At 44.3% G+C, this 26,033-nt stretch overlaps 1 protein-coding gene and 1 pseudogene across 1 annotated transcript in view; one reads left to right on the forward strand and one right to left on the reverse strand.

Annotated features, from left to right (window-relative positions):
- Window positions 1–26,033, reverse strand: part of si:ch211-207d6.2 (sickle tail protein) — a 106,185-nt gene that overhangs the window by 18,643 nt on the left and 61,509 nt on the right. Inside the window, exons 12-18 of the mRNA XM_063886811.1 lie at window positions 24,124–24,260; window positions 21,465–21,612; window positions 21,090–21,387; window positions 20,886–21,002; window positions 19,296–19,560; window positions 17,682–17,919; window positions 17,483–17,567 (exon numbers count right to left, since the gene is read on the reverse strand). Coding sequence (XP_063742881.1) covers window positions 17,483–17,567; window positions 17,682–17,919; window positions 19,296–19,560; window positions 20,886–21,002; window positions 21,090–21,387; window positions 21,465–21,612; window positions 24,124–24,260 — 1,288 coding nt within the window. The remainder of the gene's footprint in view (window positions 1–17,482; window positions 17,568–17,681; window positions 17,920–19,295; window positions 19,561–20,885; window positions 21,003–21,089; window positions 21,388–21,464; window positions 21,613–24,123; window positions 24,261–26,033) is intronic.
- LOC134865597 (THAP domain-containing protein 6-like) lies at window positions 5,214–9,395 on the forward strand (annotated as a pseudogene).

Consider the following 26,033-nt stretch of genomic DNA (forward strand, 5'->3'; position numbering starts at 1 on the left):
GTTTTCAATTCAGATTCCAAGGTTTTTTTCACGCCTGGTGAAGTAAAACCGCGAGCTCATTATCAAGGCTATTATTGGTCATCTGGGCTCCTGTAGACCTATGACGTTGGCATCCTCCTGGTTCGCGCAATCGCGCTTATTTTAAAACAATATTCTAAAACAATGGCCGCGCCAACGACAACTACGCCTGATGAGGAGGTCGAAATCCACACCCCTGACCATTTAAAAAGTAATGTGTGGCGCTTCTTTGGGTTCCCGACGAAAGAGGGGAAAATCCTGAGTAAGGACAAAGTAATCTGTAAAATATGTAGGACCAAACTCGTATACCACACGACGACCAGCAATTTGAGAGCCCACCTGTCAACACTTCATCCCGGCAAGCTGGAAGCGGAGGAGGGGGAGGGATCGGGGACGAGGCAGGTCAGAATCGACTCCATGCTATCACCATGAGGCCTACCCTATGCCCGTCAAAACAAAGCGACAGATTTGCTGGCACGGTTTGTTTGTGAGGATATGAGGCCCATTAACTTAATATATGGGAGCGGGTTTCTAGCTTTCGTCCACGAGCTAGAGCCAAGGTTCAGGATCCCCTGCTACAGGACCATGAATAATAAAATAACGAAGCTGTACGACACAACCAAGGGTGGCATAAGGGAAATGCTTCAGGGTGAAAACCTCGCACTGACAACTGACGGGTGGAGTTCTTTGGCTACTGAGTCATATGTTACGGTAACAGCCCATTTCATCGACGAGGACTGGGAGATGAGAAATGTAGTCCTGGACACGTCTGAGCTTCAAACTGCTCACACAGCAGCGAATGTCTCAGAATGCATCGGCAGTATTCTACGAGAGTACCACATAGAGCTTGAGTCTGTGCTTGCCATCACTACAGACAATGCACACAACTATGTAAATGCTGTAGAGAGGCACTTGGGGATCACTGATATCCCGTGCATGGCTCATACAATTAATCTGGCAGCGAGAAAAGGGCTTGCACAGCGTTCCGTTGCAACATCAGTCAGTCGCCTCAAGGCTGCCGCTCAGCATTTTAAGCACTCCCCTACAGACAGCTACCTCCTGGAGGCCAAGCAAAAGCTCCTTGGTATGAAACCAATCCAGCTCATCAACGACTGCCCCACCCGCTGGAATAGTACATACGATATGATCTGTCGAGCAGCTGATCAACAAGCCCCGGTTGCAGCAGTGATTATGGAGAAGAAACTCAGCTGTCTGGAGCTCACCAGTGTGGAGTGGACGCTAATGGAGAAGGTCAGTGACGTTGGCTATATTGTTAGGTCTAATAATATTATGTCCCTAATGTTGTTAATATTACTGTTGCAAACGTAGTAACACGTAAGGCTAGTTAACGTTAGCTAAGTTTGTGTGTTTTTTTTTTTTTGTAACGACACCTAACTGCGCTAGCTATCTAACTAGTGGCGCTAGGATAAGTTAATATTAATTGTGTGTTTGTCCCACAGGTGAAAGACGTGCTGAGGCCCTTCAAAGTAGCCACCCAGGCGCTGTCAACAGAAAACTACCCAACAGCATCAGCGGTCCTCCCCCTGCAGTATGTGCTTCTGACCCAACTGAAGCCCTCCACCGATGACCCGGCAGGAGTAAAGGAGATGAAAACCATGATGTCAACTGATCTGAAGGCGCGATATGGCCCCGACAAACATGCATTCTTGCTACTGAACACAGCCAGCTACCTCGACCCGCGTTTTCACCGACTGGTTCATTTAGAACAAGAGTCGCGGCAGGCAGTGCGAGATAAGGTTCAGAGGGAGCTTGCAGAGGTCAGCGAGGAGACATGCGAAGAGGATGGCCAAGATGAGAACGCCACGACTAGCGACCCTAGGGAGCAGCGCAAGGAAAAGAATGCACTTAGCGCGATGGGGGACCTCTTTGGCGATGTGTACTGCCAAAACTCGGCAGGAGCAGGAGGTAATAATGATGTTATTATCAATAATAAATTATACAAAACGTTTAAATTATCGAGTGCCTTTCATAACAACTCAAACTCTTACCTACATTGGAAATATAAAAAGTTCGTATAAAATGTAGCCTAAACAACACCTTAAGAAAAACTAATTGATTTTTAACAGCCAGACCGAGTGAAGATGTGCTCCTAAGAGAAATGATGGCCTACGACAGTGAGCTCCCACCCCCGTCTGACAGCAACCCGCTGTCCTGGTGGAAGGAGAGAAGCCCCAAGTACCCCCATCTCGCTAAACTGGCACGCAGCTACCTGGCAATATGCGGGACATCCGTGAGGGCGGAACGAGTATTTTCCACCGCGGGAAACATAGTCACAAAGCAACGCTCTTCTCTTGAGCCAGAAAATGTGAATCACCTTGTGTTTTTGGCGAACAACTTAAAAAATTCTGCAGCCAGATAGCCCATAATGGCGACGAGTTCTAATTTAGCCCTAGGCTACATGTTTGATTGCCCTGTATCTCGACGTGTTCCCAAGGTGTTCTACATTCACAAAGTGCCTTTATTTTTGGTAATTGCGGTCAGATCGCTTAACAATGTCAGTAATGGCTGGCCATAAGGTAGGGTGTGCTTGTTTTGAATAGCCTATTAGGGCCTACCTTTATTTATTTTGTCTTTTCAGTAGCCTACTTAGCCTGACTGGCTTATTTTTTTATTTATTTTTGATGAGAACAGTGGATAAAACTGTTTGTGTTTAATCCAGAGTCTGATAATAATACAATTAAAAAAACCAAAACAAGTGACTGTGTTTTTCTTCCGAAAGCATCATTGACTGACTAGGTGCACGTCACGAAAGGTTCCTGTAAGCTCGTGTATTTCCGATGGAGCGTTAACTGTCATATGTGGGACCCACACTAATGTTGTACATATTACGGACACCCGCCATTGACTGATACACTGCCCTCTGGTGGACAGAACATCGAACTGAAGTGTGATACTAATATTGGTCTTACTGAAGACATTTAATGGTCAAAATATTATTAATAAATATTCGAATACATTCGAACTTTAATATTAATAAACAAACGAACTTCGAATATGATTTTTGGGCAAAAGTCAAAGCCCTACTGTCCAGCGGCGAATAACAGCCATGGCCGAAAATGTGAAAGATCAGCTGATCACACGTTTACGCCAAAGCCAGTTTTTCACACTGCAACTGGACGAGTCAACTGATATCGTGAATGAGGCAAATCTGCTGTGTTTTGTAAGGTACATTTATGATGGCGGTGTGCAGGATGAATTTCTGTTTTGTCGTTCCCTGCCGACCAACACCACAGGGGAAGCCATTTTTGACTCAGTCAACGATTTCATCCTGCAGAATAATATCGACTGGACACGATGTGTTGGTATTTGCACAGATGGTGCAACTGCAATGACTGGGAAACACAAGGGACTGGCAGCGCGCGTACGCGCAGTTGCACCTTGCGCCACAGCAACACACTGTTGCATTCACAGAGAACAGCTGGCTGTGAAAAAAATGCCACCATGCCTCAAATCAGTACTGGACGAGTCTGTGAAAATTGTTAATACAATAAAAACCAAAGCATTGAACACACGTCTTTTTAAAGCTCTGTGTGATGAAATGGGAAGTGAACACACAAAACTGCTTTTCCATACTGAAGTTCGCTGGCTGTCGCGTGGGAAAGTTCTCACCCGTCTATTTGAACTGCGCGATGAGGTGATGTTATTCTTGCATCATACTGATGAACTGTATGACAGACTGCATGATTTCCAGTGGCTCTTAAAATTGGCATACCTGGCCGATGTCTTTAGTGCACTCAATGCTTTGAACTTAGCGCTGCAGGGAAAAGCCGTCACCGCCTTCAATGTGCAGGACAAAATTAAAGCCGCACGCCTCAAGATGGAATTGTGGTGTGTCCGTCTGGATCGCCAGGAGTTTGACTGTTTTCCGACGCTTGTGGATTTTCTCCTCGCTGCAGATGAAGAGCTGGACGGCGGCACAGTTGCAGCCTTCAATGAACATCTACAAGGCCTTCACTTTCAGCTGGGAAGATATTTCCCAGAACTAGATGCAGGCTATGAGTGGATCAGGAATCCATTTGGGGACAAAACGCACATCGAACACGTCAGTTCCAAGCTCCCATCAAGACAGGTTGACAGCCTTGTGGACATCGCATCTGATGGGAGACTGAGGACGACTTTCAGAGAGAAAAGTTTGACGGACTTTTGGGTCCACGTCCAGCCTGAGCACCCAGAGCTGGCTGACGCTGCTCTGAAACTGTTGATGCCGTTTCCAACCACCTACAACTGTGAAGTTGGTTTTTCTACACTTGTTGGTCTGAAAACAAAGCAGCGTAACAGGATCAATGTGGACTGTGATATGAGACTAAAACTCTCCAGTTTGGATCCAGACATTGTTTCACTGATGTCTCAGCACAAGCAGCACCATTCCTCCCATTATGTAGCAACAGAGACACGCAGTGTATGAGTGAGTAAACAATGCTATTTGTAAATGTAACAGTGTAAATAATTACCTTGTGTTATTGTTAAATATTTGTTAAACTTGGGCCTGCAACCAGAGTTTTACTGTATTTTTTTTTTGAAAATACACAGCAGAAGTTTGTGTCGTACTAAATGCGGTGCATTTTGCGTATCTCTCTGTTCGCTCGGACATAAACTCAGTAATAAATGTAGTCTATGTTTCATATGATGTGTAAAATCTATCAGCATTTACCGTTTAAATCGCATGTGAACGAAATGTTTGTAAAATCCGTAGTTGTATTTGTATTGTTGATTTAATGTGTGAACGAGCGATATAGAGAAGGTGACATAAAGCTGTTATTAGGCTGTAATTTGTAATATACTGTTGGAGTAGTAAGCAGGCCTATTGTATTTATTCTAGTTTATATTTAGTTATATTTGGTGTATATTTAGTTATATTTAGTGTATATTTCTCCTTCCTTTTTTGTATTGAACTGTTGCACCTCAATTTCCCTCGGGATTAATAAAGCTTCTTGAATCTTGAATCTTATTTTGGGATATTGGGGGAGTTAGGTGGTCCGTGAGAATCTTTTTATTGGTTAAGTGGTCCTTGGTCTGAAAAAGTTTGAGAAACACTGACATAGACGGAGCATCGAACGCTGTGATGCGAGAAATGCGGCCACCATCTTGAAGTGTGGATGGGGAGCCGGAAGCAGCATAAATTGACAGTTGAAACGTATGGCCAGGTAGCCTAGCGTCTACAGAAGAATTCAAGGATGCCGGGCTTGTGTTCAGCGTATTCCTGCTCAAATTAGCGGACCGTCGAAAATAGGAACCGGGGGATTACTTTTCACAAGTAAGATTTAACATTACCGTACTATTGGTTGTAATTTGTGAAAATAATATTACCAGAGAGTTGAGAAAGAGCAAAGATCTTCGATAGTACTGAAATCGTAGTCAGCTAGGCTAACAAACAAGAGTATGAACATAATAGAATTGCTTGTCAATGAAATGAGAAAATGACATACTTGAACAGCAAAAAGTTAAAATAAATTATGAAGATAAAGATTGTAAAAGCCAACAGGGGTAAAAGTTAGGACCACAGTCCAGATTGTGTAGGGGGGGGGGGGTAATACAGTATATGTTAGCTAACTAGACAATCAGATGGACAGTGGCTATACAGTGTAGCAGTGACGTGCGGTGAAGTTCATGGCTGGTGAGGCACTGACGTCATCACAATCAGATTTGAACCTTAGAGCATCTTATGAAAATTGTTTTAGTTTGGATATGCAATCCTCCATTCTAAAAGTAGGGTCAGGCGAGACGAAAAAATAAGCAAACGACTGCACTTGACTTAACTGTAAATTTTAGCTCGCTGTCACTTATTCTGCAGCGCACGAAGAATCACTGGACTCACTAGCACCCACTGCCATGAGGCAGGAGAACTGCGTGCCTCACCTAGTCTCTCTTCGCAGCGGTTTTGCTCAGCACAAGAGACACGTTACAGACATACAGTTGACAAAAAACACTGTATATTATATACACCAGCTAAAGTATGGAAATTAGTTAATATAGCCAGAGTGTTTGAACATTTTAATAGCGACATACAGACAGACAGCAGTTACAGTCTCACTGTATAGCATGTCAGCAGGTTGGTGCCTCACCGAGCAGCCGTTCTCAGTGTTTGAACGTGAATATGAAAATTCAGCGATTTTGGATCAAAATAATGTAAAACTGGTGAAATTAAAAGGAAAATAACTTTATAATACAAACAACTGGATAAATATGATCATTAAATTTATTTCTTCATTTTACTTTTCATGATGACAGGTGAGGCACGGCCTCACCTGCCTCCCCTCACCGCACGTCACTGCAGTGTAGCTAGTCTAGCTTTCCAACCCAATTTTGTGTAGCCCACCTTCGTGAAATATGTGGGACAAAATGTGTGATAAACAGGAAAACGCCCTGCCACTCTTACCTGACACCTGGAATTGGGTAATCTTGGGATTACTGTTGAACTAGGCTATGTGGTCACCCGTCTATGAACTGAGATTTGATAAATCATCTTCCATAAGCACTGACCTAGATTTACGTCTGACACTTTTGAAGGTTTCCCAAAGACAAAGATGTGAGGAAGAAGTGGGAAGTGGCTTTGAGGAGAGAAGGATTCACTGCAAGTGATTATTCAAATGTCTGCAGTCAACATTTTAAGCAGGCCGATTTTGATAGGACGGCTCAGATTGACTATGTGATGGTGTTATTCCATCCCTCTTCAGCTTCCCGGTTCACCTCCAAAAAGTAGGTGTATCATCATAAGGCTATTAGCATTCATAAATGTAAATATTCTATTATCCAACAAACTTATCCTTTTATATATTGTATTATGTATTATGCATAATGTTTCTTCATTTCAGTTGGTAAAGGACAGGGCTACGTCTACCTCCAGAAGAGCTGAAGAAAGCCTGTCCGTGGCCTGTAAGGATTCCCTAGAAATGGCAACCTCACACCCACAACCTCAGCCTAATGATGCGAGTATTTCTACTTTAAACATCATATCATAATGTTCCTGGACATATTAAAATCTCACTTGTTTTGCTGCCACTCATATTAAACACACTCACAAATAACTGGCTTTGACAGGTGATGACTATAAGAAAGAATGTGGATGTGGGCCATAAACTAGTGGTGTCAAAGTGATGTTTGTGAAGTGAAACATTACTCAAACCATGTTCATCTCCCTTTCTACTAGGACCATGTCTAGTGAATCCTCACTCAAACCATGTTCGTCCCTCTTTCTACTAGGATCATGGCTATGCCTTGCCTGCTTCTCCTACCGCTCTTAAGGCCAAAATCAATGAACATTTGGCAAGAGTGGAAGGTCTGGAGCGAGAGAAGAAGAATGCCATGTCCAGAGAAAAGAGGGCAAAGACCACAGTGAAGGGTCTTTTTAAAGGATTTGAGGGAAAAGAACCTCATTAATGAAGAGCTCAGTGAGAAGCTTGCATTCTACTCAGGTAAGACAAAATTAGCACTTTGAAATGAATGTACATGTTATTGTTACTCTCTTTATTAAACTCCTTGGTTATTATCTGAAGGGGACTAATTCATCTTTGCTCATAACATTTCAGATCTTAAGATGGACTTCACGGCAAAGCAGGGCCATGAGTACACACATGACTGCAGGGAGTTTGCACTCACGCTCCATCTACATGGTCCAAAGGCATACAAATACCTCAGAGATACTCTACATTTTCCCCTCCCACATCCACAAATTACATTACACATTACAAAGGTAGGTAGGCTTAATGTTGTCCGATATAATTTTTGGAAAATACTGATGCTAACAGGTTATAGCTTCTTCTCAATATTTTTACAGGTGGCTGCGTACGGTGGATGCCAAGCCTGGCCTGAACAAGATGATGCTGGATATGCTGGAGAGAAGATATATGAATATGAATTTTGTGGAATGCATATTTTATCGTATTTGTCTAAATGCATACTTGAGTGTTGATAGATTTATGAGTGAAGTTACCAACACAATAGATTGGCCGTAACACACTCACCCATTTTAGAATAACATTCTCTCTCTCCCTCTCTCTCTCTCTCTCTCTCTCTCTCTCTCTCACAAACACACATACAGACACACACAGAGAGAGAATGTTAACTTGTGTATAATTCCCAATTTTTATTGATGCATTTGCACTTTTAATCTTGCTGAATTCTACAAGGCAAATCAATTCCCTGCCCCATTCGTCTTTGTAAGGAAATGTTCTATTTTGTCTGTATTATTTTATCAGAATGCACCAGAATGCTTCATTTGTATGTGAAAATCACAACAAAATCTTCTGGGGGAGGATGACCCCAGACCCCCCTACAGGGGTTTGGTTTACAAACTTTCAGCCCCACCTAAAACAAAATTCACCAGCCGCCACTGATTATGATGCATTCTCATTTTAGGCAAAGTATAAGACAATACTTTCTTAACAGTATAATTGTAACCATGAATAAGTCGTTCAAGTAACAATATTCAAATACTAACATTGTTTGGTAAGACAGAATTTGGTTTTATTCTGAATCCAGTGAAACAGATTGGTGGTTTTAGCTGATATAAAAACTTTCAGGTGTTTATATATGTTTATGTTTAAGTATTTGGCAGACTCTTTTATCCAAAGCGACAAAAATACATAGAAAACAATCACTGTAAACATTATAATCATTTAAGGAAAGAATGTTGTTAATACAAAATATCAATACAAAGTGTCAAGACAGAATAAACTGCGGCTGCAGCAACAGTCAAGAGATACAGTCTATGGGTGGCTTTACACGGAAACGAAAACGGCTTAAAAACGCAAAACATTTTTGCGGATGCACTATATCGTTTAGATGGAAACGGCGTTTTTGGGGGATGAAAACGCAAGAAAGTGAAACCACCCTCCAGAGTGGAATTCTTGAAAACGCTCCACTGTCGCGCCACCGTGTAAAGGATGAAAAACGCAAAACTTCGTTTCTCGTCACATAGAAATGACGTGACAAGCATAATAAAGCGCCAGAAAACCGAGGGAAACACATTAGAAGGCTATCAACATGTCCGTCCCTGCGGACTTTCAACTCGCCTTAGGCGCTGTAATTGACGTTCAAGAGTCATTTCATCAGATAACAGCAATGATGAGCGAGAGTAGTAAAGAACAGACCAAAAATATGAACTACGTTCTCGAAATTCTTGAAGTTCATAGAGAGAGCAGGCGACCTAGACAGCTGTGGGTGAGACCTGGGAGGACTTCTCAGTGGTGGGATAACATGAATGAGGTATTACTGCATCGATAAATATGAAACGTCAAACACTTTTGCGTTTCCGTATGCACGCAGATTTTCACCCTAAAACGCTCGTCTAAATGCAGATTTAAAAGTGAAAACGAAACGCCACTTTTGCGTTTTTGTTTCAGATCGTTTCCGTGTAAAGGTAGCCTATAAGGTCCCTAACAGGGACGTGCACAGACATTTGGAGGGGCTATTGCTCTAAACTGGAAAAAGGGCTTCTAACTAATTACCTTAAATATACTCACTAATTAATTAAACCAGTTCAATACGCATTATTGTTATTCTTGTAGTGAATGTAATATACATATTTCACCTCCTTCTTAAGTGTGGTTCTACACACTGTTGTTTCATGCCTGTAAGTATGACCGTTGGCTTATGCTTGGAAGTACGACTGTAAAAAGGGATCGTGGTCCCTTTAATTAATCTGTGTTTACGATGACATGGAGCCCCATGCTTGTTGGTTTACAGGACAGCGCCATCTTGTTTTGTTAACTTTTACTGTGTGATTAAACGAGACACGCATTCGTGTGCTCAACTGTAATGAACGTCTCCTGCGTTTCAATACGATCTCCACACTGGTGACCCCGACGTTTGTTTGCTGGACGTATCCAGAGACACAACACGACACGACACGAAAATGACGGTGAACGCTGTTACCCTCAAACTCCCCGAATTCTGGGAATCATCTGCGTCAGCATGGTTTGCCCAGACTGAAGCGCAGTTCGCGTTGCGTGAAATCACCGTTGATACTACACGTTACTACTACGTTGTATCAGCTCTTGGAAATTCAACAGCATCCAGAGTGGTGAGCCTCCTTAAAAATCCTCCCGCAGCTGAATAGTATGCAACACTTAAAGCCCACCTGTTGAAAACGTTTGAACTGTCAGATGCTGAGAGAGCCAGCAGGCTTTTCTCCCTTCAGGGACTGGGTGACAGCAAACCGTCTGAGCTCATGGACCATATGCTGGATCTCCTAGGTGAGCACAGACCCGATTTTCCTTTCATGCAACTTTTTCTGCGTCAGCTGCCTTCCCAAGTCAGAGCTGCATTAGCAAACACCACAATCACTGATTGTCGGAGACTGGCTGAAGAGGCTGATACATTTTTCCTGGCGAGTCAAGGGCACTGTGTCATGGCGGCGCTCCCTCCCGCGCACGTCGTTCCTGTGCCACAGGACGATTCCGCACTCATTGCTGCAACATCTTCTCGTCGGCGGGTCGGGAAACGCCAGGGCCAGCGCTCAGTAGTGGCCATGAGCGTTGGCCGCGTAGGCAGGCTGCTTTTCATCCGTGACAGCATCTCCGGACGACGTTTCCTGTGCGACACGGGAGCACAGAGGAGCGTCCTGCCTGCATCCCGTTTGGACATTGCGACCGACAGCCATGGCCCCCCTATGGAAGCTGCTAATGGGACCCCCATCCGCACATATGGAAAGAGATATGTTGAGCTGTGTTTCGGAGGGCATCGGTTTGGCTGGGATTTTGTTACAGCCAACATTGCTTTTCCCCTCCTTGGTGCCGATTTTTTGTGTGCACACGGACTGTTAGTGGATGTCAAGAACCGCCGTTTGATTGACGCTGTCACGTTTTGTTCATATAAGTGCACGCTCAGCGGGGCTGACTCCATACAACTGTCTAGCATGCTCTCATCCTCAGATGACTTTCAACGTCTACTGGCTGGTTTCCCGGCCCTCACTCAGCCCACTTTCTCGGCGTCTGCCGTGAAGCATGGTGTGGAGCACCATCTCGCCACTACTGGTCCACCCGTTTACGCCCGTGCTCGGCGCCTCGACCCGACCAAGCTTGCCATTGCAAAGGCTGAGTTTGCTAACATGGAGCGCCTGGGCATAGTCCGCCGATCCGACAGCCCATGGGCATCACCCCTCCACATCGTCCCCAAACCCGGTGGCGGCTGGCGCCCGTGTGGCGACTACCGGCGGCTTAATGAGGCAACGACACCTGACCGATACCCAGTCCCGAACATACAGGATTTTTCATCACACCTGGCTGGTATGGTGATTTTTTCCAAGGTTGACCTCGTCCGGGGTTATCATCAGGTGCCGGTACACTCACTGGACATTCCCAAAACAGCAGTTATCACGCCATTTGGCCTGTTTGAGTTTTTGAGAATGCCGTTCGGCCTTAAAAATGCTGCTCAATCTTTTCAACGCCTCATGGACTCTATCCTACGAGACCTGCCTTTTCTTTTTGTGTACTTGGACGACATCCTGGTAGCAAGCACGTCCAAAGCTCAGCATCTGGCGCACCTCAGAACACTTTTTGAGCGCCTCAGCCAACATGGGCTAATTGTTAACCCCGCCAAGTGCCAATTCGGTCTCTCCACCATCGATTTCCTGGGACACAGAGTCACCAAGGATGGTGCAGTCCCTCTCCCATCAAAGGTGGAGGCGGTGACACAGTTTCCACGCCCGCTCACTGGCAAGGCCCTGCAGGAGTTCCTGGGCATGGTGAATTTTTACCACCGGTTCATTCCTCGAGCCGCCCAGTTCATGCGGCCCTTGCACGAGGCCTTGAAAGGTAAGCCCAAGCACGGTGTAGACTTGACTGAAAGCAGGGTCAAAGCTTTTGCTGACACAAAGACAGCCCTGGCGAACGCCGCCATGCTGGCACATCCTTCTCCCTCAGCCTCCATCGCCATCACCTCGGACGCCTCAGACTACGCTGTCGGTGCCGTCTACGAGCAGTGGGTAGGCGGGGCCTGGCAGCCGCTTGCTTTCTTCAGCCGTCAGTTGCGCCCCAGTGAACGGAAGTACAGCACCTTCGACCGGGAGCTGCTTGGCCTCTACCTCGCCATCAGACACTTTCGTTCCCTGCTGGAAGGGCGACACTTCACCGCTTTTGTCGACCACAAGCCACTGACTTTCGCCATGGCCAAGGTGGCTGAGCCGTGGTCCGCCCGCCAGCAACGTCATCTGTGCTACATTTCCGAGTTCACCACGGATTTACAGCACGTTGCAGGTAAGGACAACCAGGTGGCTGACTGCCTGTCACGGGCTGTGGCAGGGGCAGTCCATCTTGGTTTGGATTACAGCCGAATGGCAGCGGACCAGACTACAGACCCAGACGTGCAACACCTTAAGAGCTCAACTACTGGGCTGATGATGGAGGATGTGGTTTTTGGCGATACCAGCACCACGCTCCTGTGTGACGTCTCCACAGGCTCCCCTCGGCCAATCATTCCCATGGCTTGGCGACGACAAGTTTTTGATGCCGTCCATGGTCTCTCCCACCCTGGTTCTAAAGCGTCACAGAGGCTGGTTGCGGCAACATTTGTTTGGCACGGCCTCAAGAAGGACGTTCGGGACTGGGCTAACACCTGTGTTGAGTGCCAACGGGCCAAAGTACACCGCCACACTAAAGCCCCGTTAGAGTTGTTCCCAGTGCCAGAGAGACGGTTTGACCATGTTAACATTGATCTGGTCGGCCCTCTGCCCTCCTCTCAGGGTTTCACCTACCTGTTGACCATGGTTGACAGGACCACCCGTTGGCCTGAGGCTGTGCCACTGACATCGCTGGCATCTGTGGAGATGACACGTGCATTTATCGGCACCTGGGTTGCCCGTTTCGGCACTCCATCAGACATATCCTCTGACCGGGGCGCGCAGTTTACGTCTGAGCTGTGGAACGCTGTTGCCCAGAGCCTAGGAGTGAAACTCCACCGCACTACTGCATATCACCCGCAGGCGAACGGACTCTGTGAGCGATTTCATAGGTCGATGAAGGCTGCTCTTCGTGCCAGCCTCAAAGACTGCAACTGGGTCGACAAGCTCCCGTGGGTAATGCTGGGCATCAGAACTGCACCAAAGGAGGACCTACAGTCCTCATCCGCAGAGCTTGTTTATGGCCAGCCGCTGCGGGTTCCAGGGGATTTTGTCCCTAGCACCACTGCCCCTTGGTCTGCAACTCTCCAGCGAGCCACGCTACTGGACAATGCGAGGCTTTTCGCTCCTATCCCTACTTCCCGTCACGGCCTCCCTCAGTCGCACATCCCCGCTGGGCTTCAGACGGCTGATTATGTTTTCATTCGCCACGATGCCCACAGGGGACCGCTACGCCCGCCGTACGAAGGTCCATTCCGTGTGTTGGAGACAGGGGATAAACATTTTGTGGTGGACATGGGTGGCAAACCGGAGCGAGTCTCTGTTGACCGCCTCAAACCTGCTCATTTGGATGTGGCTAGGCCCATTGAATTGGCCCAGCCCCCAAGACGCGGCGACCTCCAGGTCTGCCCCCACCCCCTGCTCCCCTCCCTCCTGAAACCCCCACACTGCATGCCCCACACCCGTGTCATGGTGAGACACCTGCCGCAGTAGTGCCTCCTCTGCCTCCTGTACGGCACAGCCGTTGTGGCCGTTTAATACGACCACCTCACCGATGACTGTTTTTTTGTTTTTCTTCTTATATGGTGAATTCTGGGGGGACGTGTGTAGTGAATGTAATATACATAATTCACCTCCTTCTTAAGTGTGGTTCTACACACTGTTGTTTCATGCCTGTAAGTATGACCGTTGGTTTATGCTTGAAAGTACGACTGTAAAAAGGGATCGTGGTCCCTTTAATTAATCTGTGTTTACGATGACGTGGAGCCCCATGCTTTTTGGTTTACAGGACAGCGCCATCTTGTTTTGTTAACTTTTTTTTTTTGATGAAACGAGACACGCATTCGTGTGCTCAACTGTAATGAACGTCTCCTGCGTTTCAATACGATCTCCACATTCTTATCATTCTTTATGAGTGCAGTAATGGTAAGGTATGGAATTACTTATTTATTTAGTAGCCTATTCCATAACATTGATGGTCAAACTAAAATGGTAGAGACATGGCAGATGAAAAGACATAGAAGCACAACAACAAGTATATTGAGGTGTTTTTCTGTAAATAACCGACGGTGTGAAGAGGAAGTAAAGTCCCCAATTTTCCAAAATCCGACACAGTCTTAATGTATCGGCACCAGTAGCCTACAGTACAATAAATATTATATATATAAAACGTGTAAAATGTCTAATAACACACTTAGCGATATAGAACATGAATAATAAAAACTTAACCGGTTTAAAACACTTTTGTGGTCATACTGTGTGGAATTAGTTCACACTGAAACGAGTTATTCATTCAGAATTTCGCGGGCAATTACATAGAAGAAGAAGAAGAAGAAGAAGAAGAAGAAGAAGAAGAAGAAGAAGAAGAAGAAGAAGAAGAAGAAGAAGAAGAAGAAGAAGAAGAAGAAGAAGAAGAAGAAAAGAGAAGAAGAAGAAAGCTGCTAAGGCTTTTCCTTTACTCTCAGCTGTGATTGTAAACAAAGTCACGTGACTGGGGGCAGACGACAGCGCTGACAAGGTGTGTTTCCCGCAGCGAGACGCTACAATACTGATTCTGGGCTTATCATGTTGATTCGGCCACAACAGAAAAAAATAAAAACTCTCACTCTCTCCATAAGGGCAGGTCAGCCAAAAACGGCAAACGGGCCATTGCCCGGGCAACATTAGCCCGTACCTGTGCACGTCCCTGGTCCCTAAGATATATAGATATCTAATGTATTCATACATTGTTTATGTAGGATATACATGTATATATAACCTAATCATATATTGTTTCTTCAACTTAAAAATAGCTCAAATTAAAAAATAATTCCCCTCGGTGATTATGTTCCCAGTTTTGATCTCGGACGTCACTTATAGCATATCATAATATTCTATTACTGTTAAGCCAACTATGATTAATAAGACACGTCACAACGTGTCCTTTATCATAGCTACACGTATGACAAAAAACCGCGTGAAAATCAGTGGTATTCAGTGAGTTATGATTAATTAAATGCGCTGACAGTTCATTGCTCTGCCAAACGAATTACACTGAGTGGAGCGGATCACCATTCCAAGATGGCGGCCATGCGTCTCGTCAGCGCCAGTAGGCAGTAGCGTTCGATGCTCCGTCTATAAGATGTCTATGTGTGCACATGGGGGTTGTGGGAAAGAGAACATCCTGGCTGTGTAATGGCGACGACTGCGGCGAGGCGCATGTGTAGTGTGGAGAGGGAACACGTGTCCAGTTTAGCTCATTATGAACCTGCTTAAAGACATGTTATCACGGTCTGAGTGAAATAAAGCGGCCAATGTTCCAACGGCACCCAAACGCCTCCTCATCTTTGTTAATGTAAAAATAGCCTGGGCGGCTGGTTACCGGCCTGACAGCGAGCCAAGTTCAGACATTCAAAGGCCAGTGAGCATCCCAACTACGGTTCGGAGCCGAGATACTGTCCGAGACTGAAAGAAAGATAACACTACGTTCGGTGACTGCAGACAGCCCCAAAAGCTTCACATATTCACAGCTTCTCTTGGTAGCGCCATTTAATCAATTAAAACATGTAATCGAGTAAATATATCATGACTAATCACAAGTTTAAAGTTCTAGTATCAACCTCTGTTTTGAGGGGAGAATTTTACACTCAAGTGGAAAACAGACAGGTACAGAAAGTGTGTACTGCTGTGTAGACAGGCGTAGGAAGATGGTGCAATAGTGACGCAGCACCAAGTGGTTCCAACCTCTGCTTCACCTCTAACTGAACATCAGTTTTCCCCTACTTAACCTTTTATTTAACTTCTGTTTTCCTCCGTAGTTGTCTGTATAATTACCTCTTTTAAAGGTTAAATGGTCAAAACGATTAGTCTATTTTTCCAAGACAGTCAGCCACCCCCTCTCTCATTACACGCACTGTACAAGAGGAACTTTGCCCTCTTTGTCATCAGACTGTTTGACACTGTATGGTGATTGGCTCTTCTCAGCAGAGAATAAAATCTACAACTTCTTGCATTGACTGACTTTTTCTGAGCAAAGTAATAATTGGGTTATCAGACAATTTCCACCAATTGTTCTAAAAAAGGAATGCATGACATAGAGCAGGGGTAACCAACATGTCGATCGTGATCAACTGGTCGATCTTCAAAGCCTTCACTGTCGATCCCTAGCATTTTCAAATTTTCAACAAAAAAAAAAATGTTCATGCTCTGGTTGGTTGGTTGTTTTAACAAGCTTTTTAGACCTAGCTCTGGCTTGTTGATTTGAATCTCACATAGGTCATTTAAAAAACTCCAATTGGTTATTTGATATGCTGAGGTCTATGCTGAGGCTTGCATGCAATTGAGGGCAGGGTTAAAAAAAAAATCATATCCTAACGGACATCTTGAGAAAGTAGTAACTTTAAACTGTGCCAAGTTCTGCCAACCTAAACTAACAGTTAATATCGATACGGCTGAGGGTCCGGCAAAAAAGAAATCAAAAACGTATTATTTCCACCCGGAATGGGAGCATGAATTTCTTTTCACATCAGCAAAAGAGAAGACTATATGCCTCATATGCCAACAGGCGGTAGCCTTGCCAAAACGTGGCAACCTGGAGCGCCATCATGCTAGCACCCATGCTAAATTCAAAGACTCATATCCAAAAGCATTGACATTGAACAGCTGTCAGTTAAAATGCAGGAGGTGTTTACATTACCTATGGGCGTTGACATGGAGATTATTGAAATGCAAAGCGACATTCAATTGAAGGCCAGAGCAAGAGACCAGGACTTTTGGTCTCTCGTGAGTAGAGAGTGGTATCCACTGATTGTGTCATGCGCGCTTAAACTGAAGGCCTACTTTGGCTCCACATACTTATGTGAAATGGCCTTTTCACAAATGAAAATAATAAAATCCAAGTATAGAACTCGTATGACTGACGCACATCTTACTGACTGCCTCAGACTGGCAATCACTAACTATCAACCAGGTTTCAAAAGACTTACAGATAATGTGCAGTTACATTAAAGTCAGGCTGATAGAGCAACTTGAGCATTGACAGATATTGTGCATTGAACAGAGAAACTTAATATGGATTGTGTTCATTGAACTGTAGGCTAATATCTGTAATATTATTAATTGAACTGAGAAACTAAATATTGTGCATTGAACAGCTACTGTAAATATGGATAGTTTGTATTCAACAGATATGCCTACCGTAAATATGAATATTGTGCATTGAGCAGATACTGTGAATAGTTTGTATTGAACAGATATGCCTGACCTTTCTACACACACACACACACACACACACACACACACACACACACACACACACACACACACACACACACACACACACACACACACACACACACACACACACACACACACACACACACACACACACACACACACACACATACATACCTTGGCTCCCCCCAATTCCTTCTTGGTGGTAAAAATCACTTCTCCTGAGCTCCCGGTTGTGAGTCCTGAGCTGACAGCGTGGAACCTGGGGAGGGGATACATTAATGTTAATATCAATCATAATGATGCATCGGGGGGATCAATAGTAAGTAGACAGTACAGAGCTGGGTCTGCAGATGAGCCTCAGGGATGAACTAACCTCCGTGGTGGGGGAGGAGGGGGAGACTTCCCCCCTCTGTCTGGACTGTGCTTCATAGCCTTGTCCACGCTGGTGCGGCGTGGTTTCTCCACCTGTGGCCGTCTGCTGCGCTCTGTGCTGGGAGACGCTGAGGTGGGGGCTGATGTAGACACTGAGGTGGGGGCTGATGGAGACGCTAAGGGGCGGGCTGAGGTCGGAAGCTTCACAGGGACTGCAACAAGCTGCGGGGCTGCTGGAGCTGGACGAATCGAATGAGACAGAAGTAATTTAATCAATTACAACTTTCCAACTGACTAACATTGGGAAAGAGACGTCGTTTTTAGCTAAATCAACTTAACAGTACAGAGCCTTGAACAGCTCATTTGAATAATTATGTCATACAATGCATAGAATGCATTAAAAGCCCTTATTTCCCCTCTCCATTCATATGACTGAGCCGAGGCCAGACGTGAGGCTGCTACACAGGAGGGGATTTGAGGCGGGGCTTAAGGAGAACACAAGTGCACATCGCTATGGGCTCAGATCCCCGGATGACCCGGGTACTTCTGTTCTCCAGAGTCAGGCCAGTTCGGCTTCATGCACCACTGAGCAACTTGCTTATGTAACGGAGTTAAGGTGTGGTATGATTCCACTTGCCATAAAAACTCATCACACCACATATATAACTTAATTATCCTACGGTACTTAAAGGCAACACCCCTGTGGATTAGGGTCGTGCACCCAGGGGGAGAACAGCAGTCGGACCTTGCTGTCTACCTGGTAGGTGGACGAGTTAGGAGCTCCGCTATTGTTTTATATTAATTACTTTGATTCAATACTAAGGGGTGGTTTAGGTTGTATTTTATATACGTATAGCTCCCGAACGGTCGAGCACGTCATTATTCATAAAAAGTGACTGTTTTTCTCTTTTTTGTTTATAAAAGGGCTAGCCCTACATGTGTAAGCTAACTTGCACTTTCTTTTCATTTGACTGTTTTCAGATGTGTGTGTGTGTGTGTGTGTGTGTGTGTGTGTGTGTGTGTGTGTGTGTGTGTGTGTGTGTGTGTGTGTGTGTGTGTGTGTGTGTGTGTGTGTGTGTGTGTGAGGAACCTGGGACTGACTGTTAATTCCTCTACCAGGTATATGACACTTTGTTAGTTATTTTATGTTCGTTTTAATATTTAAACAGCAGTCGGACCTTGCTGTCTACCTCAAGTGTATGTGTGTGTGTGTGTGTGAGGACACCAGGACTGACTGTGTTAATTTTTCTGCCAGATGTTTAAAATAAACGGCAAAGTTGCCAACAGTGATGGTCTCCTTCTGTGAAATACACAACGCAAAGAGAGAGTACCACGCCGCTACACTTAGGAATTAATGAGAGCCCACCTGCAAGGCTGGATCAAGTTCTCCTTATACATCCATATAATTTACAAACTGATAAAAAGCAGACAACTAATGTCTCAACAATGTTTGCCTCCATTACAGCAACACTTCTCTGCTGTTGGCTGACACTTGGATCAGAACTCTCACTCCATATCAAATGATGGCTGGTGGACCAAAGGAATACTCCCTTGTTCTGGACATATTTCTGAATATGGCTGTGTTTTATTTTCTTCCTTCAAACTAGTGTCATACCTGAGTCTAGGGCAACTGACTGGGTGGAGCCCACATCCTCCCTCAGCTGGGGAGGTGTCACTTCCTGCTGCTCCACTGAGGCTGTAGAAGCTCTCTGTCCTGAGGCAGAGCATCCCTCTGTGTGTGAGTGTGACACATTCAGAGCAGGGACAGACTGTATCAGGTGGGCCTGGGCTTCCTGGAGGTCCTGCTCACAGTGTGTGTTGGTGCTGGGGGGGGGGGTCTGTACACTCAGACTGCACTCTGGAGTCCATCTCTCTACAGTCTGACACACACAAAGGGCACACATGTTGATGAGAGGTGTGTTTTTAAACCATGAATAGGTCTGAGTCAGCAAAAGATCAATACTGTCCTCCCTTCAAAAGGCAGCGATGTAAAATGTCTCTTTTGGAAGCGGGCTTCATTTTGGTAAGAAAGTCAGGAATTGTTTTTCTTGCTTAAGCATCACAATCAATATGTGTAAACATGTAGATGGTTCCATCTTCACATTGAAACAGTGTCTGTTGAATTGATGGCTATATCGAAGGTTACGTATTGTAACCCTAGTTCTATAAGCACAGGCAGAGCCCTCTACTGGACTCTATGGGTACTACCCTTCACTAATGACGCGCAAACATTATCTCATCATCTTATTTCTAAGTCAGGTGTTGTCTCACCGGTCGCTGAAGAGAAAAGGATGACAGACAGCGGTGTAGCTGCCTTATATACTGTGAGGCCTACGCAGGCATTCGGGTAGGTTCGTCTTGATTGGCCGACTACATTGACGTAAATTCAGTGTGTGAACACTCGCATGTCATTAGTGAAGGGTAGTACCCATATAGTCCAGTAGAGGGCGGAGCCTGTATTAAATCGACTTATAGAGCAAATTGACTGACCTAGGTTTCCCATTAATAATATGTAAGACTGTACTGTATATTCAAATATGGAACAACATGTTTATTAGTTTTAACTAACCATCTACATATTAGTGTACTGTAGACTCAGAGTGTAGAGAGTAACCTCAGGGCTCCTCCACAACACCTCAGCAAATCCCTTTATTGTTTGAAATGCGATGTAAACAATCGAGGGTTATGATGAGGTTATTGATCAAACTGTTTCTCTCTCAGGGGCTGCGTGTGTGTTTTGTGTCTAGCTGCTAGCTGTCAGTTTCATGTCAGTATTGCTCCACCCCCCGCACCAGGTTGCGGACTTTCGGTGATAGAGCTTTCAGTGTAGCGTCCCCTACCCTCTGGAACTCTCTCTCCCCCGAAATCCGCAGCGCCCAAACCCTGGACACTTTCAAAAAAGCTCTCAAAAAGCACCTTTTCACCAAGGCTTTCCCCACTAGATAGTTAGTTTGATAGGTTTATTACTCCCCCCCCCCCCCCCCTGTCTGCCTCTTTTCCCCTATTCCCCCCTACCCGACTTGTAAAGCGACCTTTGGTTTCTAGAAAGGCGCTATATAAATGTTATGTATTATTATTATTAGTATTGCAAAACATTCTTTAACTGTGTTTCAAAGCTGCTATAAATAAAGGTTCCTATTTTTAATAGTGAGTGTTCAAAAATAGTTTAAAAGGTATACATTCAATAAAACCAAAACACACTCACCTCAGTTTGTGTGTTTGTTTGCATCATGCTGGTCGGGTCAGTGTGGCCCCCCTGTGTTGGGTGCTGAAGGGGTCTCTTCTGCAGGGCGGGGCTGCCCTCTCTGCTGCAAGGACTCACCTTCACAACAAACAAACAACATGTTTATTATATGACACACCCACAAAGGCTCAGATTGTAATGCATAAACATTCATCTGGGCAGCACCTTGGCTACAGAGGGGGAGTCTCTCCCATGGGTGGGAGTCAGTGGGGGGCTGGGCTGGTGGTGGGGGGACTGGTTCACTGAGGCTGCTGTGTTCATTCTGCGGGCCATGACCGGGGAGGCCTCGGACGGACCCCCAGGAAGGGAGGGGGTGAGTGGGGCAGGTTTGACGGAGGATCGGGGTTGGGGTTTGGGGGAGGTCTGGGGGCTCTGGGTCTTCAGGGGTCCCTGGTGTGTTCCCGGGATATTAAGAGGCTCCACCTGAGCTGCTGTGGCTGGGGGGGTTGACTCTGACACACACCTGGAGAGAAAAAGATGTGAGAATGCATCAGAATAATATAACACTGAACAGACAGGCTTTGTGGCGGTAATGGGCACCTGCGGAGACAGCTGAGGGCCTCCGTCAGGGCCCTGACCCTCTTCAGCATGGACTCCATCTTATGAGGCTCTTCCTTCAGGAAACGCATCGCCTCCACCTCCAGCCCCAGCACTGCACGCAGCTTCCCCTGCAGTTCTGGAAACTCACCTAGAACACAACCAACGGGTCAGGAGGAGTTCAATGAAAACAACGCTTCACCCGTTTCCACTCTGGAACACTTCCTATCGCCTTAGATCAATGTTTCACAAGGAGTCGCAGGGTCTGCAACCCTCAGGCAGATAAGCTGTCAGGATATAATTGGATACAAATTATGTCAACAACATTGTCCGCTGTCTCTGATTGTGGCGAGTCAGTTTCACATTCATTTGATCCAATAGTGATATTGTCCTACATAGACTTATACAACTAATATCATAGTGGAGTGAGGAGTACAGATTCAATGATCATTCATCATCTATTACAGAACACAACTGTTTCCAATAAATAAATATCCATATAATAATTGAGTTTGAGTCAGAATGTTGGTCTTGTAAAATAGTTCTCTGCAAGTGTGAACATCTGAGCAGGATTAGGATAAATGAATTTGAGAACATGGAAAACATACGTAAGTATCACTTCCAACCTTGGAGAAGAATATACAGTATGTTTCTCTGTTGTCTAAAAAAACAACACCATCAGAGCACGGTGCATAGTCTCTAGATGTCTTTCAGTAGCCCTGTTCAGAGAACTGAAGTTCCCCCACAGAAGACGCACATTAAGGACATCATAAACACGTGGGATAGTGTCAGTGCAGTCGGATTCTCAAAGCACTGCGGTCTCTTTTCCCAAGTCCTTTTGAATTCTCCTATCCACTATTCCTTAACCCCGTGACGTTTCACACAAAGGTCAAGGAATAGAGCATAAGAAGAGACGATAGGAGCTGATTTTTGGACAATTTGACTGCTTCTATGAAAATATTAAAAAATAAATACAAATGTATTTATAATAAACATGTTAGGTTTGAACCTATCACTGTGTATATCACCAATAAAACAAGTATTAAACGAGTTTAAGAAACCCCACACAGCTCAGTAAACACTGAGAAATGTTGACTTTATTCCAACATGGTTCAACTTTCTTGCTCCCCTTAGTTGTTGTTTTCGGGGTACTCTTCTATGCTGCATTCAGGATCTGTTGCGTAACTTGGTTTGTGACTACCTCTATGCTTACGTCTGACGTTAGCAGATGTGCTGACTCCTCACAACATATCCTACATTTCTCCCAATCAGCTTCAGCAGAGCACCACCTGGCTATTACACATCCTTCCTGTATATATACATTTGTATAAATGTTGGTATTTACCAACCGTACTTACATACATTTATACACATGGATAGTGGTCACTTCCTACACTGGAGTTATTAGTTAGTTAAAAGTGGCACGCCCTCCACCATTTGGTTATTAGCTCTATCACGTCTTATACAGCTAAACCCTGGGAGGTCTAAATGAGGTCTTAACCAGGTTTCTTGTAGACATATTACATCAGGAACTACCTCTAGATCGTACACATGTTTCTTAAATTCCTGATCATTAGCTATGAGACTTCTTGCATTCCACTGTATTATGTGAAGTACCATTAATAGGGACCTAACCCCCACACTGAATGTCATTTTCCCCAACTCCATTTACAGCTAGTATTGCATGTATCTGGTCTGCTTTAATATCTTTCATATCAAGGAATTATCCAGCTGCCTCCCCAATGGCTTTGATTGTATCACTTTTCTTTTTCAGCTGTGATGCAACATTTACAGTAGTCAAAAAGGTGAACTTTGTGGTCTTCATATGCCAATATGAAGAACACAAAGCTATGGTAAGTTTAATTGGATGATAATGTCCACCATCCTGATTAAATTCGACTTTTACTTACCATTCGTTGTCCGGGGATTGGTCCTTGCTAGCCTGCCTTTCATTTTGAGAGGTTCTTGATTTTTTTCCTGCTAGCCTTGTCGACTTCACTGTCACCCGACCAACTCCTCGCTCTTGCTACACTATCTTTACTTCTCAAAGCCCTTTTCATCCTTAAATCTACATATCATCCATTCCATTTCATTCCTATTATTTCCATCAGAGCTGGTTGACATGATGCTACAGAGTACAGTTTATGCAATCCACCAAAAGATTCAATTGTACCACGTTGTTCTTCTTCTGCTATCCAACCGATAGTCTCCTCTTCGACAACCCAGCTTAGCTACACCAGATCTTATCTTCTTAACCCTGCACCATCATCATACACGTGACAATCTCACAGTAGTTGGACCATCTATTATCTTATCATACAAACTAATATTTTAGAAATAGGTTTAATATAATAATTGATAATGATTTCTGATAATTATTTATTCTTTCTGATTATTTTATTTTAATATATTTTTGAGCTAATGGACCAAATGAACTCCAATGACAGATATTATCAACACATATTTGTATATTTTTTTATAAATAATGAGTACTATTTATATGAATTTTCATTTTAAAGTGCTAATAACCAGACTTGCTCATACTTAAACCTCAACCTTTTGGTCCCCCCTTTTGAGGTGCACTACTGTCGTCACATTAAATGACAAGAAATAATGTATGACCTCTAACAATGATGTATTTAAAGTTTCCATTGATTCAGACCTCTCAGGATGGCCAGTGCTGCTCCAACCCTCTGCAGGTTAACTGCTCCGTCCTCCACCTCGCTTAGAGTGACGGACAGCTGCTCGGCACTGGAGGCGGAGCTACTCTGCAGGCACTCCACAAAGTCCTCCAGTTCCCTGAGGGGACAAAAGACATCAGTAGTCAACAAAGGCTGGGTTAACTGTGTGGTGCCTGCTAGGGTTGTAACAATGTTTAGACCTATTAACCTGGTTAGTGGTTCCAGATTTTCAAAAAGATCATTAATTAATGTCTGTCTCTTCTTTCATGAATTTCATTTGTATTTTTAATCCAAGGCAAATTAAATGAATGAATTAATCACCATTACATTATCTTTATTTCATGAAATATTCATGTAGCTCACAGATGTTGGGGGGGGGGGGGGGGTATCTGAGCAGTGCTGTGTACTGCGACACTTCAGAACTAACAACACCCATCCTGGTGCACATCATTCAACAAGAAAATACTTTAATTAAGTGCAGTGTTAGAGAAAATGTATGCAACACTATGCAACATTATCCTTAATCTTTCCTGAGAAAAGTATCATACTGCATTTATTTCAAACTTTGTTCAACACGAATAAAAAATATATAAAGAAGTGATAATTTTTAACCTCAATCTGCTGCAACATGAAAATAATGGGGCTATTCTGCACATTGTATATTAATAGTTTCCAATACTTTTGTAAAATAATCCTTTTTCTTTTTCAGTAGTTCCGAATACTTTTCGTTTGTTTTCTTTATATAAACATGGGTATTGTGCTTTAATGAAAGTTTTGCACTGAAGGTGGTGGCTTATTCTTCTTTCTCTAAGCCAGACAACTCAAAGATATCCAGGGTCTGTTGGACTGGCTCCGTCGTAAAGCCCTCTTGTGGGAATGACGAGCATGCACCTGAGCTCCCCTGAGGTTTCTGACAGTTTGTGCAGAAATGCTTCGGTTATGCAAACCGAATGCTGCATCAGCTGTCCAGGTGGCTGGTGTTAGACGATCTTGCAGGTGAAGATGCCGGATGTGGGGGTCTGGGCTGGTCTGGTTACACGTGGTCTGCAATTCTAAATCCGGTTGGATGGACTTTCAAATTCTCAAAAACACCTTTAGAGACGGCTTATGGTCGAGAAATTAACAATCAATTCATGGACAACAGCTCTGGTGTTCCTGCAGTCAGCATTGTGCTGTGTGGTAAAAGTGCACGTCTTAGAGTTCCCGTGACCAGCCTGAGGCACACCTGTGCAATAATCATTCTCTCTGATCAGCATCTTGATATGCCATACCTGTGAGGTGGATGGAGTGTCTTGGCAAAGAAGAAGTGCTTACTAACACAGATTTAGATGCAACAATATTTGAGAAAAATAGGCCTTTTGTGTTCATAAAAAAGGTCTTAGATCTTTAATTTCAGTTCATGAAAAGTGGGAGGGAAAAAAAAGTGAATGTTGAATGTTGCAGACTTGAGTGTCCTTATATCAGAAGTGATGATGCAGATAGGTCCCGTGTTGCGCTAACTGATGGCTGTTAAGAATAAGGACATCATCTTCAATTCTCACTACTGTTTGCTAAGAGAAAATGTTGGTAATACTTTACTTGAATGGGTGTTCATAAGACTGACATAACATTGTCATAACCATGACATGAACACTTATGACAGTTGTCGTTAAGTGTCATTCGGTAAGTTATGTCACTTTTGATGCAAAGGTGACATTGTTTGAGATGTCCTTGTTATGACAACTTGACATAAACCAAGACAACAAAACCTGTCATAAACATGTCATAGCAGACATCCATAAATGACGGTTTTATGTCGCGCTAAGATATCAAGCTTTTCTTAAGTTTGACAGTTAGGTCTGCTATGACACGTTTATTATGGTTTTGTAGTTTTAAGGGGGCGTGCGATTGG

The sequence above is a fragment of the Eleginops maclovinus genome, chromosome 6 (genome assembly GCF_036324505.1).
Source record: "Eleginops maclovinus isolate JMC-PN-2008 ecotype Puerto Natales chromosome 6, JC_Emac_rtc_rv5, whole genome shotgun sequence".
Classification (NCBI taxonomy): domain Eukaryota; kingdom Metazoa; phylum Chordata; class Actinopteri; order Perciformes; family Eleginopidae; genus Eleginops; species Eleginops maclovinus.